Source organism: Protopterus annectens, chromosome 5.part1 (genome assembly GCF_019279795.1).
Source record: "Protopterus annectens isolate FY-2018-M chromosome 5.part1, PAN1.0, whole genome shotgun sequence".
Classification (NCBI taxonomy): domain Eukaryota; kingdom Metazoa; phylum Chordata; order Ceratodontiformes; family Protopteridae; genus Protopterus; species Protopterus annectens.
Window position 1 is genome coordinate 289,616,181 of NC_056736.1, and position 12,951 is coordinate 289,629,131.

The 12,951-nt window shown below is 46.0% G+C and overlaps 1 protein-coding gene across 1 annotated transcript in view; it reads left to right on the forward strand.

Moving 5' to 3' along the window:
* LOC122803382 (interferon-induced GTP-binding protein Mx3-like) overlaps positions 1-12,951 on the forward strand; it is a 1,250,224-nt gene that overhangs the window by 324,405 nt on the left and 912,868 nt on the right. Inside the window, exon 3 of the mRNA XM_044072962.1 lies at positions 12,077-12,120. Coding sequence (XP_043928897.1) covers positions 12,077-12,120 — 44 coding nt within the window. The remainder of the gene's footprint in view (positions 1-12,076; positions 12,121-12,951) is intronic.

Below are 12,951 nucleotides of genomic sequence, written 5' to 3' on the forward strand. Positions count from 1 at the left end.
ATGCCTATCTCCATATTCCTATTCATCCCCTTTCAGGAAGTATTTACATTTCTCTATTGCTTCCTTGCAATTACAGTTCTCTGCTTTGCCATTTGGACTTTCTACAGCCCCAAGGGTCTTCACCAAATGCCTAGCTCCTGTGACTGCTTTTTGCAGGATGAGGGGAATACAGATCTTTCCTTATCTGGATGACCTGCTTATTCAGGCTTCTTCTCCAGAAATTTTGCTTCAGCATCTTTACTATGCTATTTGTCTCCTGCAAAGCCTAGGGTTTACAGTGAATTTTCAAAGGTTCTTCCTGACTCCTTCTCAGGATCATGTTTTTCTTGGGTGCAGGCTCAAGACTATTCTAATGCTGGCATCTCTGCCCCCTCCCTAAGGCTCAACTCTGATGGCATTCTTTCATAAGTTATAGGTTCATACTAGGCTATCTGCCCTAGTGCATTTATAAGCCTAGCCAGAGTGTGTTTGGCTTTCGCCACCCATTTTAAATTAATTTTGCTATGCCCTTTTTCGAGGTTAGTATAATGTGCCTCTGTCTAACAGTGACACAGAAGTGATACCCGGGGTAAACCTACGATCTCCCATCCACTCATCAAGATTCCTCTTGAAGAGAGTCAATGAGGGACTCTGCCTAACCTGGACTGGGATTTTATTCCAGAGTGAAGGGAGCCTCTGGGTTATGAATCTGTCCCTCCAGCATGTCCTATTTATTTCAGTGCTACGGTTCAAGTCTCTCGAGCGTGTAGCTTGATGGGATTTGGATTTTATGAGGTGAAGCATGTCCATTAATTCCGGGTTGGACATGGCTTTATACGTCAGGCATAGATCGCCTCTGAGCAGGCGGTATGCCACTGAGTAGAGCTGGAGTTTCTTTAACCGGGCAGCATATAGCATCTGTTTGAGCCCTATGATCCTCTTGGTGAGGTACTTCTGGGGTCTTTCCAGTTGCTGCAGGTGTCTGGTAAGGTACATCCCGAAAGGGGCATTGTACTCAATTATGGGCATGATGAGGGATGAGTAAAGAGGCACGATGACCTCCCCTGATCTAGATGTGAATCCATTCATGATTAGGTGGGCTATATAAAATGTTTTTCTAACCACTTTGGCCACGTGGTTGTCAAATGAGAGATTGCTTTCAACTTGGGTCCCCAGGTCCCTAATTACTTCTTCTGTACTTAATGGATTACCACCTATGTGGTAATTTGTGGGCACTTTGTTTTTTCCAAAGGGGATGACTATACACTTTTTGGCGTTTAGCTTGAGGCCATGGCTCTGGCACCAGTTGTCTGTTTCTATGAGGCCCTTTTGGAGGATGCTTGTGTCGGCTTGAGAGTCGATTATGGCACCCAGTTTGCAGTCATCTGCGAACTTAGTCAGCCACAGTCCTTCCGTGTTGGCCTGTACCTCCGAGAAATATATACCGAACAAGAGAGGTCCCAGGACTGAGCCTTGTGGGACGCCACTTGTAACTGGTTTGGAGTCTGACATGGCTCCAGCAATTCTAACCATGTGGGTTCTGTTCTTGAGCCAGTTTACAACCCATCTAGTGACATAGGGGTTTATATTTAAGCTGGTGAGCTTATCTATAATGCCTGAGTGGGGTATTGTATCGAAGGCTTTTGTGAGGTCCAGGTAGGCTGTGTGGACCACCTTCCCCTCGTCAATGGCCTTGGTGATGGTTTCAAAGAAATCAACCAGGTTTAAGAGGCAGGATCTGCCCTTAACAAAGCCAAACTGGGTAGGATCCAGTGTCTGTAGGTCCCCAATATCTTTATTTATGAGGTCCATGATGATCCTTTCCATAGCTTTGCAGACTAAGCTAGTCAGGCTTATGGGGCGATAGTTTCCAGGATCCGTTGAGGCACCACCTTTGTGGAGAGGGACCACTGTTGCTGTACGCCACTCTTTGGGTACATATCCTGTAGTAAGGCTAAGATTGAACAGTAGTTTTACGTTTGGGTTTAGCTCTTCTTGGAGTTCATGTAGGACGCAGCCCGGGTCAACGTCTGGTCCCATCGATGCTGTGTTTTTTGCTTTGGATAGGGCAGCTCTTACCTGAGCATCTGAGATGTCAGGGGGGCAGCACTCTGCTGGGATAAATATTTGCCCTTTTGGTGGGGAGGGGAGAAGTTTGCGCTGAACCTGTCAGCTAGGATGTTGGCAATGTCTGTGGGTTTGGTGTATTTTTTGTCATTTTGGACTAATTCTGAGCATATCTGGGAATTCCCACCCAGGTTCCTAACATAACTAAAGAAAGCCTTGTGATTATCCTTAGTGTCCTGTGCAATTTTTCTCTCGAAGCTGGCCTTAGACGATTTTATGAGTGCCCGTAGTTTTTTGCTAATACTGATCAGAGATGCCTTCCCTTTTTGGGATTTTGCTCTATCATGTAGTAGCTTCCTCCTTCTATTGTATAGTTTGTTTATGGCTGGGGTCCACCAGACAGGACGTCTGCCTTTGGAGGATTGGGTCTTTGTTTTATTTGGGATTGCATGATCCATGCATTCCTGAAGGTGTTCATAGAATGCATTTATAAAGGATTCTGCGGTCTGGGCCGTATTTTCCACAGGCTTTGAAGGATTCCACCTCGGTTTTGAGGAGTGTGAAATTTGCTTTAGAGAAGTTTTTCACTGTGGTTTTCAGGGCAGGGGCTGGAGTCGGGATGCGAATATCCAGTGAGATTAGTTTATGGTCTGATCTTACCAGTGAGGGATACACTTCTGGTCTGGAGCATAGAGTCCCCATGTTGGTGATGATCAGGTCCAGTGGCAGTGGTAACAAGTTGTTCCATAGCATTTGCGTTTATAAATTCTAGGAACCTTTGGGCTAGGGTGTTGGAGCTAGAGTAATGCTCCCAGTCTATGTTTGGGTAGTTGAAGTCGCCCAATATAATGGAATTTGGAGAGACCTTCATATTTTCCAGTTTTCTCAGGAAGGCCGAGTGGGGTTCCTGGGTTTGGGAGGGTGGTCTGTAGCAGGTTATAAACTGGAAGGCAGTTTTACCCACTGTTAGTTGCACATGGATAGTCTCTGATGATTCGTGCTGTGCCACCAACCTGGAGATGTGGGTATCTTTGATGAATATTGATACTCCCCCTCCTTTTGTGGTATGGTCCAAGTTTTGGGGCTGAAAAGCATGGTATTTCAATCCATTGTTCCTCTGACCTCCATTACCACCAGGGAATTTCTAAGGGTTTTGGGATTCTTCACTTCCACTATTTCTATGCTTCCTCTGGTCAGACTTCATATGAGAAAGCTCCAGTGGTTTCTGAAGTCTGACTGGCTTCAACATTCTCATCCTTTAGACTTTCCAGTTCCCCTTCTCTCATGACTCAGGCTGGAGTTTCAGTGGTTGATTCATTAATTGTCCTTCAACCTAGGACTTCTTTTTCAACCCCCAGTCCCTGCTCAGGAACTCTTTTTCAGATGACTCAAACTTGGGGTGGGGGGGCCCCCTTCGGCCGTCTGAAAGTTCAGGGCCTTTGGTCTCTTCATCAAAAGATGGATCATTTCAATATCAAGGAGATGAGAGCTATTCCCCTGGCATTTCTGGCCTGTCATTCACTTTTTCTTCCAGGGCCCCTCAAAATTTTCACAGACAATACCACAGTGATGTGGTACATCAACAAGTAAGGGGGACATTGTCTTACCTCTTGTGCAGATTAGCTCTTCAGATTTGGAATCTAGCTGTCCAGTATCAGGTGACTCTTCAGGCAGTTTATATTCCTTCAGTTCAGAATTTTGTGGCAGACTCTCCGAGCAGGTCCATAAGACAAACTCATGAGTGGATGCTTCACAGAGATGTGTTTTTGGATATTGTCCACCAGTGGGATACTCCTTAGGTAGATCTTTTTTGCCTCCCCTCTGAACAGACAACTTCCTCTCTTTTGTGCCAGAGTCCCATGTCCTCTGACTTGGAAGGTGGATGCCCTGTCTTTATCTTGTAAGGGGATGTTTCCTTATGCCTTCCCTCCCCTTCCTCTGATACCAAAGGTCCTGTTCATGGTAGAGCAGGATGCTCCCAAAATCTTACTGGTGACTTCCTTTTGGCCCCAACAGCATTGGTTCCCTCATCTTATGCAATTCAAGGGTCATCATCACAAGTTACCTCAAAGGGTGAACCTACTCGCACAAGGCAAGGTGTCTCTCATCCATTCCCACTTGTCCACTCTTCAGCTGACACTGTGGGTGATAGGATTTTGATCCCTTTCAGGCACCTTTTTTTCTGAGGATGTGCTTCAGGTTCTGCAGGAGGCCAGGAAACCCACTACCAGGAAAGCTTATTTACCCAATTGGAAGAGATTTTCTGATGTTCATCGTGCATTACAGCTGCAGTAATCACATATGGGTTTTCAGCCGGCAGGCGGTCCCTCGGTCGGCCGAATTCCAAAGTCTTGGTCCGGCGTCGGTTGTTGTCGCGTACTCTTCTGACGTCAGGAAGGCTAGAGTATAAAAGACACAGTCGACGCCATCTTCTTCAGTCTTTTTTGCCGCGCGGTGCCCGAAGCAGAAGCAGTTCGCAAGTGCCGGTCGGCCAGCTCCTGAATTACGAAAAATTTTGGAACCGAAGTCTTCATTAAAGCTAAGTACCCCGTTGGGGAACCTTTTCTTGCCTCAGACCGATGTCAGAAAAAGTTAATAATTGTATTTCTTGTGGGAAGCAAATACCGTATAAGGATTTCCATTCCCTTTGCATACCTTGTTTGGGCCCAGACCACGACGTCTCGGGCTGTCGCTTTTGTGCTACCTTCAATAAACGCACTATCAAGCGTCGGGCGGAGTTCGCCCAGCACTTTTTTGGTAAAGCGTTTAATTATAAAATGTCGTCTGATACTCCGACAACCGCTATGTCTAAAAAACGCAAAGAAAAGGACCGCCAGTCGAGAACCGCAGTCTCTACCGACACCACGCCGAAGCAAGCTCCACGTGGTCCGGTTCTCAGTGAGACGCCTTTGCAGTCCCTGACTACCGACGACACTCCCTCGGCGGGGTCTTCTGTGCCCGAGACCGCTGGTTCTTCGGCCCTTTCCCAGACTACTACCGAAGCCCCTGCTTATGTCGAGCCTACCAATGTGGATAGATCTACATCCACCCATGGTGTATTTAGGCCTTCATCATCTTTCTCTATCAAGGCCTTCACTAAATCTAAATCAGCCAGGCAGCATGCTAGGCCTGCTACACAAGGCCCAACGCCTGGACCCACGCCTAAGAAGCACATGCTTAAAATGGCTGAGGGCCTTATCACTCTTATCAGAGGCTCCCAGGCCCCTCCGGACAAGAGACCCAGAGTAGAGGAGGAATCCATTTTATCAGAACATTCTGATGCTGAAGAGCATTCTTATTCCCCTTTCGAGGATTCGGATGCAGAGCAGTCTATTCCTTCTGTATCCCCCCCTGAGGATTTTTCTTTTGGGGAAACCTTACACTCTTTGAGAGAGCACTTCCACTGGGAAGGCCAAGACTTTTCAGATTCTAAGAAAAGGCTTAGGGAATTTCTCTGGTTACTACAGCATAGACCTTTGGCTATTCCTCCTGTTTTGGAGGTATTGGATGATGTCTACTCGGAGGCCTGCCTTAATCCTGATTCTCTGCCTCCTGCACCAGTTAAGCCGGATAGGTATTACAGAGTACCTAATTCTCATCAGTTCCTCTACAAAGGCCATAATGCAGACCCCGAAACTATTTCTCAAGGTCCTAAAGGAATTAAGGCCTCCACGGCCAAGAATCCTCTTCCTGCGGAAAGGGAATCTAGATCTCTAGAAAGGTGGGGTAAGAAGGTTTATACCTCGGCCACCCTAGCCATGAGGGCCTTAAACTGCCAGTTTCATATGATTAAATACCAACAATTCCTGCTATCACAATTAAAGACCAAAATGTCACAGCCTGAACAACCAGATTTAAAAGAGTTGCAGGATATGATGCATAGTGCTGAAAGGTAAACACACCTTACAATGTGGTTATGATGCCCTAGAGGCCTCCAGCAGATTGGCCGCTACCGGATCAGTTATTCGCAGACATGCATGGCTAAGGGAACAAAATCTGCCAGACCATGTGAAAGCAAAAATTCTGGATGCACCTTTACATAAGGATGTTCTTTTTGGTGCTAATGCTGAGGATATATTACGTAAAATGGAAGAAAAGGCAAAATATATGCAAACTGTCAAAGCTTTCTTACAGGTTCAGCCACCACGGTTCAGCAGGAATTGGCCTTCAAAAAACTGGTCCTTTCCAACCACTGACAAGCCCCAAAGAGGCAGATATAGACGCAGAAGGGGCAGAGGACAAGCCCAAGGGTCCTATAGAGGAAGACAATGGCAATCACCAGCACCAAGAGGTGGTGACGACAGTTCACAGCAGTACAGAAAGCAGACTCAATGACTCCCTCATTTCCATGCCAAGCAAAATTCAACTGGCAGCACCTTTGGGAGGAAAACTGGCACTATTTGCAAACAATTGGCATATTGTCACAACAGACAAATGGATTCTGGACATAATAAACAGAGGCTACAAATTTCATTTTCACACTCTTCCAAAAATGAGAGGCATGCCAAACCTACCACAAAATCAAAGGGTAGAGGCACAACTACAAATTACAAAGCTCCTAAACATGAGGGCTATACAAAAGGTACCTACGCACCAACAAGCACAGGGTTTTTATTCAAGGCTTTTTCTGGTGCCAAGAAAAGGAAGCGACTGGAGACCCATACTGGACTTATCCATTCTAAACACATTTCTTCTCGTGCCAAAATTCAAGATGCTCACATTACAGCAACTCCTTCCCATGCTGGGCAAGGGGTTTTGGCTGGTAACATTGGACCTCAAGGAGGCATACCTGCATGTCCCAATCAGACAAAGTTGCAGAAGATACCTCAGATTTCTTGCAGGTTCAAACCACTATCAATTCTCTGCATTGCCCTTTGGCTTATCTACTGCGCCCAGAGTATTCACCAAGTGCCTGGCATCAGTGATTGCATACTGCAGACTTCAAGGGATACAAATTTACCCTTATCTGGATGACTGCCTGATCCAAGCGGACAGCAAACACTTACTTCTGAAACACCTGGCTTATGTGACACGCTTACTGCTTTCTCTGGGATACACCATCAACAAGGAGAAATCAAAGCTAACACCCTCTCAGAAAATAACCTTCCTGGGTGCCAACTTGGACACAAACACCCAGATGGCTTACCTTACACCAGAAAAACAAGGGCAACTATCTCATTACTTCAAAATGCTTGCAAAAAGTACCAGGCTTACTGCAAGGAAAATCCTGCAGGCTCTGGGATTCATGGCATCTTGCATTCTTCTAATCCCATGCGCAAAGCTGCACATGAGGAAACTTCAATGGTACCTAAAAAATCTATGGTCTCAACACAGTCACAGCTTGGAAGCGGAGATTCCAATAATTCCCTGTCTTCAAAAGGAATTCATATGGTGGGCCCAAGCATGCCAAGCAAACACAGGCCTCCCATTCTGCAAGCCTCAAGCTACACAAGTCATAACCACAGACGCTTCAGATTACGCATGGGGAGCGCACATGAAGGACAGGTGCATTCAGGGCAGATGGCCCCAAAAAGAAAAGCACCTTCACATCAATCAAAAAGAAATGCTGGCAGTAATCAATGCAATCTCAGCGTTCAGAGACTTCCTACATCCAGGACAACTGCTCATAAGAACAGACAACACCACAGTAATGTGGTACATAAACAAACAAGGAGGGACTCACTCATACCCCTTGTGCAGACTAACCATGACTCTGTGGAACCTAGCTCTGGAAAGACAAATAGAACTTCAGGCACAGTACCTGCCAGGATTGGAAAACACACTGGCAGACACTCTGAGCAGGCAAATGACAGACCCTCACGAATGGAAGCTACATCCACACGTATTTACAGAGATTGTTCAAGCGTGGGGAAGGCCAGATATAGACCTTTTTGCCTCCCACAGAAATCATCACTTAAAAAGGTTTTGCTCAAGGACCTTCCACCCAAAGGCCTGGAAAGTGGACGCTCTTTCATTCACATGGACAACTCGGTCAGTTTATGCATTCCCACCACTACCTCTACTGCCCAAGGTACTTTTGAAAGTAAGAACAGACAAGCCGAGGATGATACTGATTGCTCCGGACTGGCCGAGACAACACTGGTATCCACTCCTGAGGAGCCTAACACACACTCCTCCGTGGCCCCTGCCTCTAACACCTCTACTGCTGACGCAGAACAATTACAAAACCCTTCACAGTCAGCTGAAAACTCTCAGTCTCGCTGCATGGAAAATTCCTTAACATCACATCAGACACTACTCTCCAAAGAAGTGCAGGATGTCATTTTGGAGGCCAGAAGACCATCTACTAGAAAAGCTTACTCTGCAAAGTGGAAGCGGTTTTGCTGTTGGAATGAAAAACGAGGGCAGGACCCTAGAAAATTGAACCTACCTCAGATTTTACAGTACCTAGCTGAACTTTTGAGCAATGGACTTTCATTTTCCTCAATCAAAATACATGCCTCAGCAATCTCTGCAGAATTCAACATGGATCCCCCTTTATTCTCGCACCCACTCCTACGACAGTTCCTCAGAGGGGCTAAGAACATAAGACCTCCAAGGAAACAGCCAGTACCAGCTTGGGACCTTAACTATGTACTGGAAAAATTGACATTACCTCCCTTTGAACCAGCTGCTTCAACAGAATTACAATATTTGTCCTGGAAAACAGCTTTTCTCCTGGCCATCACTTCAGCTCGTAGAGTATCTGAGTTACAGGCCCTCATGGCGGTGCAGCCATTCCTCATATTCCATCAGGACAGGGTTTCCCTTCGTACCAACCCTTCCTTTATGCCTAAAGTGGTATCTAGGGTAGCCTTAAACCAGGCCATACACCTCCCTACCTTCTATCCCAACCCTCAAAACAAAGGGGAAAGGCTGCTTCATTCTTTAGACATCCATAGGCAGCTACGCTACTACTTGGACAGAACCAAATCCTTCAGAAAATCAGATCAACTCCTAGTTTCCCATGCTGGGGGGAGTCAAGGGAAACCTGTTACTAAACAGACCATTTCCAAGTGGATTGGTCACTGCATACGTTTTTGTTATTCCTATCATGGAAAGCTTGTCCCTACTGGTATCAGACCACACTCCACTAGGGCCACAGCCACCTCTACAGCCTTCCTCAGAGGAGTGCCTACTAAAGATATCTTGGAGGCAGCCACTTGGAGTTCTGTGCATACCTTCACAAAACACTACCATCTGCCTTTATACTCCAGAACAAGAGCAGGCTTTGCTACTGCAGTTTTGCAGGGCATTCTAGCTCAACCCAGTTCCGTATAGTACCTACCACCCTATGCATAGCTTTGGGATTCTACCCATATGTGATTACTGCAGCTGTAATGCACGATGAACATAGTACAGTTTTGTACCTACCATAAATGTAGATGTTCGAGGGCTATTACAGCTGCAGTACAGGTTTCCCACCCTCCTTCCCCACTTGGTAAGACCTTGGGGTCTGAATAACTATTCATACCTACTGACTGGGTTATCCTGCTATGTTTTATTTGCTTACTTCTGTGTATTAGACTTATTTATGTATAGCCTTCCTTTTGGGGGCACCTGACATCTGGGGCAAGAAAGACTGAAGAAGATGGCGTCGACTGTGTCTTTTATACTCTAGCCTTCCTGACGTCAGAAGAGTACGCGACAACAACCGACGCCGGACCAAGACTTTGGAATTCGGACGACCGAGGGACCGCCTGCCGGCTGAAAACCCATATGTGATTACTGCAGCTGTAATAGCCCTCGAACATCTACATTTATGGTAGGTACAAAACTGTACTTTTGGTGTTTTGCTCGTAACCTGTATCCACTTTCTGTGGAAGTTCCTGTGGTTCTCTCTCACTTGTGTGAATTGCTCAATGCTGGGCTTGCATACTCTTCTTTTACAGCTCACCTTTCAACCTTTTCTACTTGTGTGCCTTTGACTCTTCCTTTTCTAAAGATGTCCTTCATATTAGGCCTCCCAGGAAGCCGATTCCTCCTTCCTGGGGCCTTAATTCTGTCTTGGAAAAATTGACTCAGGCTCCTTTTCAGCCTGCAGCTTCAGCTTCCTTACAGCACTGTTCTTGGAAGACTTTTTTTCTTTTGGCCCTCACCTCAGCCAGATGGAAGTCTGAGATGCAGACTCTTATGGCTGTTCCTCCTTTTTTTGTTTTTCATAAGGACAGGGAGACTCATTGTACTATTCCTTCTTTTATGCCCATGGTGGTTAATGAGTCATCTCTTAATCAGTCTATTCATTTGCCCCTATTTTCCCTTTTCTGCAGTGTGCTAGTGAGAAGACTCTTCACACCTTGGATTTACATAGACAACTCTATAGTATTTGGATAAAAACTAAAGCCATTTGTAAATCTGAGGTTTTTGATAGATGTTGTCAATCTTGCCTTTATTCTCACTTGTGGGTCAGATCTGATCCATCTCTGCCTTTTTCAAAAGCTTGAGGACTTCAGCAAAGCTCATGGGCATTCTACCTTACCCATAATGCAGTTCTCTAATCCCTCAGATCTCGTTTGCCACTCCGCGAAAGATGTGGTCCCTCCAGGAAGCTCCCCAGTCAGACCTGGAGAACGGGTTTGGATCTCACCGGATCCAACCCTGTCTCTTGGAGCTTCAGTGCGGGTGAGTTCAGATCCTGCTTCTGCCTCAGAGTGTCTGTCCTCTGCACCGGAGATTTCCTTGGCTCCGAATACGCTTTTGTCAGATCTGAGGATTTCTTCAGGTTAAGGTCAGGGTGCCTTTGAAGTCATGTGGAGGGTAATGACTACATCCTAGTCTCAGACAGTCTCTCTAGGATCTTCCTTCCACTTCTAGGCTGGTGACTTTGTCTACTTATGTACCCCTTCCACAGGACCGCAGAAACCACAGGCCCCAAGATGCACAGGAAGGGACACACCCTCTTCTGAAACTTTGCCAGATTACCCCACTGAGGAAGTCCCTCGGATGAAGACTTGCAAAAGGAAGCATCTGGACTCTCCAGAAAAGCCAGCCACATCTGATATCGACCCTGATGATGCAGAAGGGTCCCCTCAGTCACCTCCTGAAGATGTCTCCTTTGGAGACGTTCTGGAAATGTTAAAACAGAGAGCTGACTGGCAGTCCACAACCCCTTCAGCTGAAGAGTTGGTATACCTGAAGGCTTTCAGGTCTCACCCTTCCACCTCTTGGGTGATCCCTCCTTCCGATGAGCTTATTTCTCAGAAGGCTTGAGAGACCCAGACTCTATATAAACTACTCCTAGGAGGCTAAATAAATATATTCCTGTCCCTTTGGATAAGCCTTTCCTTACAAAAGTGTTGCAGTTGATGCCATGGTCATGGAGGAGGTCAGTAAAAAGAAACGATCTCAGACCAGTTCGACTATCCATCCCCCTAATTAAGATTCTTGGACCATCGATAGATACGGGAAGTGTGTCGTTTCATCAGCGACAGTCACCTTACAGTCACTGAATTACTTAACTCCTTTTACTAGACTACAGAGGGATATGAAAAAGGAGTTGTCAGACTCCCTCCAGGAGCTGTAGCTGATGCAGTTGCAGACAAGGTAATCTCTCAGGTCGCCACCCTAAAGTCAGTTGTAAACTCTTCCATGAGACTCATCTGATATGTAGCAGATGGAAAGAGTAGGGCAGCAGGTTCAGGCATGCCACTTATGAGGCAGGACTGGATGCACCTATGTGATTTCTCGAAGCCCTTCAAGTCTTCTTTCATTAACACCCGTTTTGATGGCTCCTCTCACTTTGGGCCCAAAGTTAGAGATGCTCACCAGGTGTGAACAGGAAGGCAAGACCTTATTTGCCATTGGAGTACATTTTTCCGCACCCACCAGACCCTTTCCCAAACATCAGAGGTAGTGGAAAGATGTGGTTCAAAACGTCACAAAAGTCTTGCCAAGACACAAAGGGTGAAAGTTCCCCCTAGAGGCAGAGGGGGGAACAATAATGGAAGAGGCTGCCCTTGTAGCAGAGGAGGCCTGCAGAATCATGGCTCCAGAGAATCTTTCTTTGGTCGGCCCTTTCAGTGCTCCTGAGGAGGTGCCCGATTGTCCACCTCTGGAGGCAGTTGGGGGATGATTGTCTCTGCAGCTTCATACCTGGCTAAAAATAACAAACAGGTGGATGTAGAACATAATATCCAGGTGTTATGTCATTCCCTTTTCCTTCCCCATTCCCAAAAACAAAATAGTTCCAGCACATTTCACCTAGTCAAAAGGAACAAGCAACATTAGAAATTCAAAAGTTGCTAAGAAAGAGTCATCAAAAAGGTCCCCATAGACTAGAGAGGATTTGAAACTTACTCAATATTCTTTTTTGTTCCAAAGAAAACAGGGGACTGGACACCCATTTTGGATCTCAGCAATCTAAACAAATCAGTAAAAAAAGAGCAAGTTCTGGGTGGTGACACTGCAGTCAATACTTCCTTTTTTTGGAAAAAGACAATTGGATTTGCTCTATAGACCTTTAGGATGCATACTACCATATACGGATGTAAAGCTGGTCCAGAAGGCACTTGTGCTTCTGGCTATGAGTCAGTCACTTCCAGTTTTGAGCTCTGCCCTTTGGTCTCACTACAAACCCCATAGTGCTCACCAAATGCATGGCAGTAGTTGTGGCTCACCTGGGATGTCAAGGGTTCCAAGTGTTTCCATATCTGGATGACTGGCTCATAACCTCCCCAACCAGGCATCTTCTGCTACAGATGAAGGACTCCACACTACAACTCTGTTCCTCTCTAGGGATTACAATAAGCTATGTAAAATCTGCTCTAGAGTCATGTCAGAACTTAGTCTTCATAGAAGCAGAAATAGACACAAGAAATATGATAGCAAAACTTCCACAAGACAGAGTAGATGATCTTAGGGTGTCACTTCTGAATGTTTATCAGAAAGAAGCAAGCTTCTGCCAAA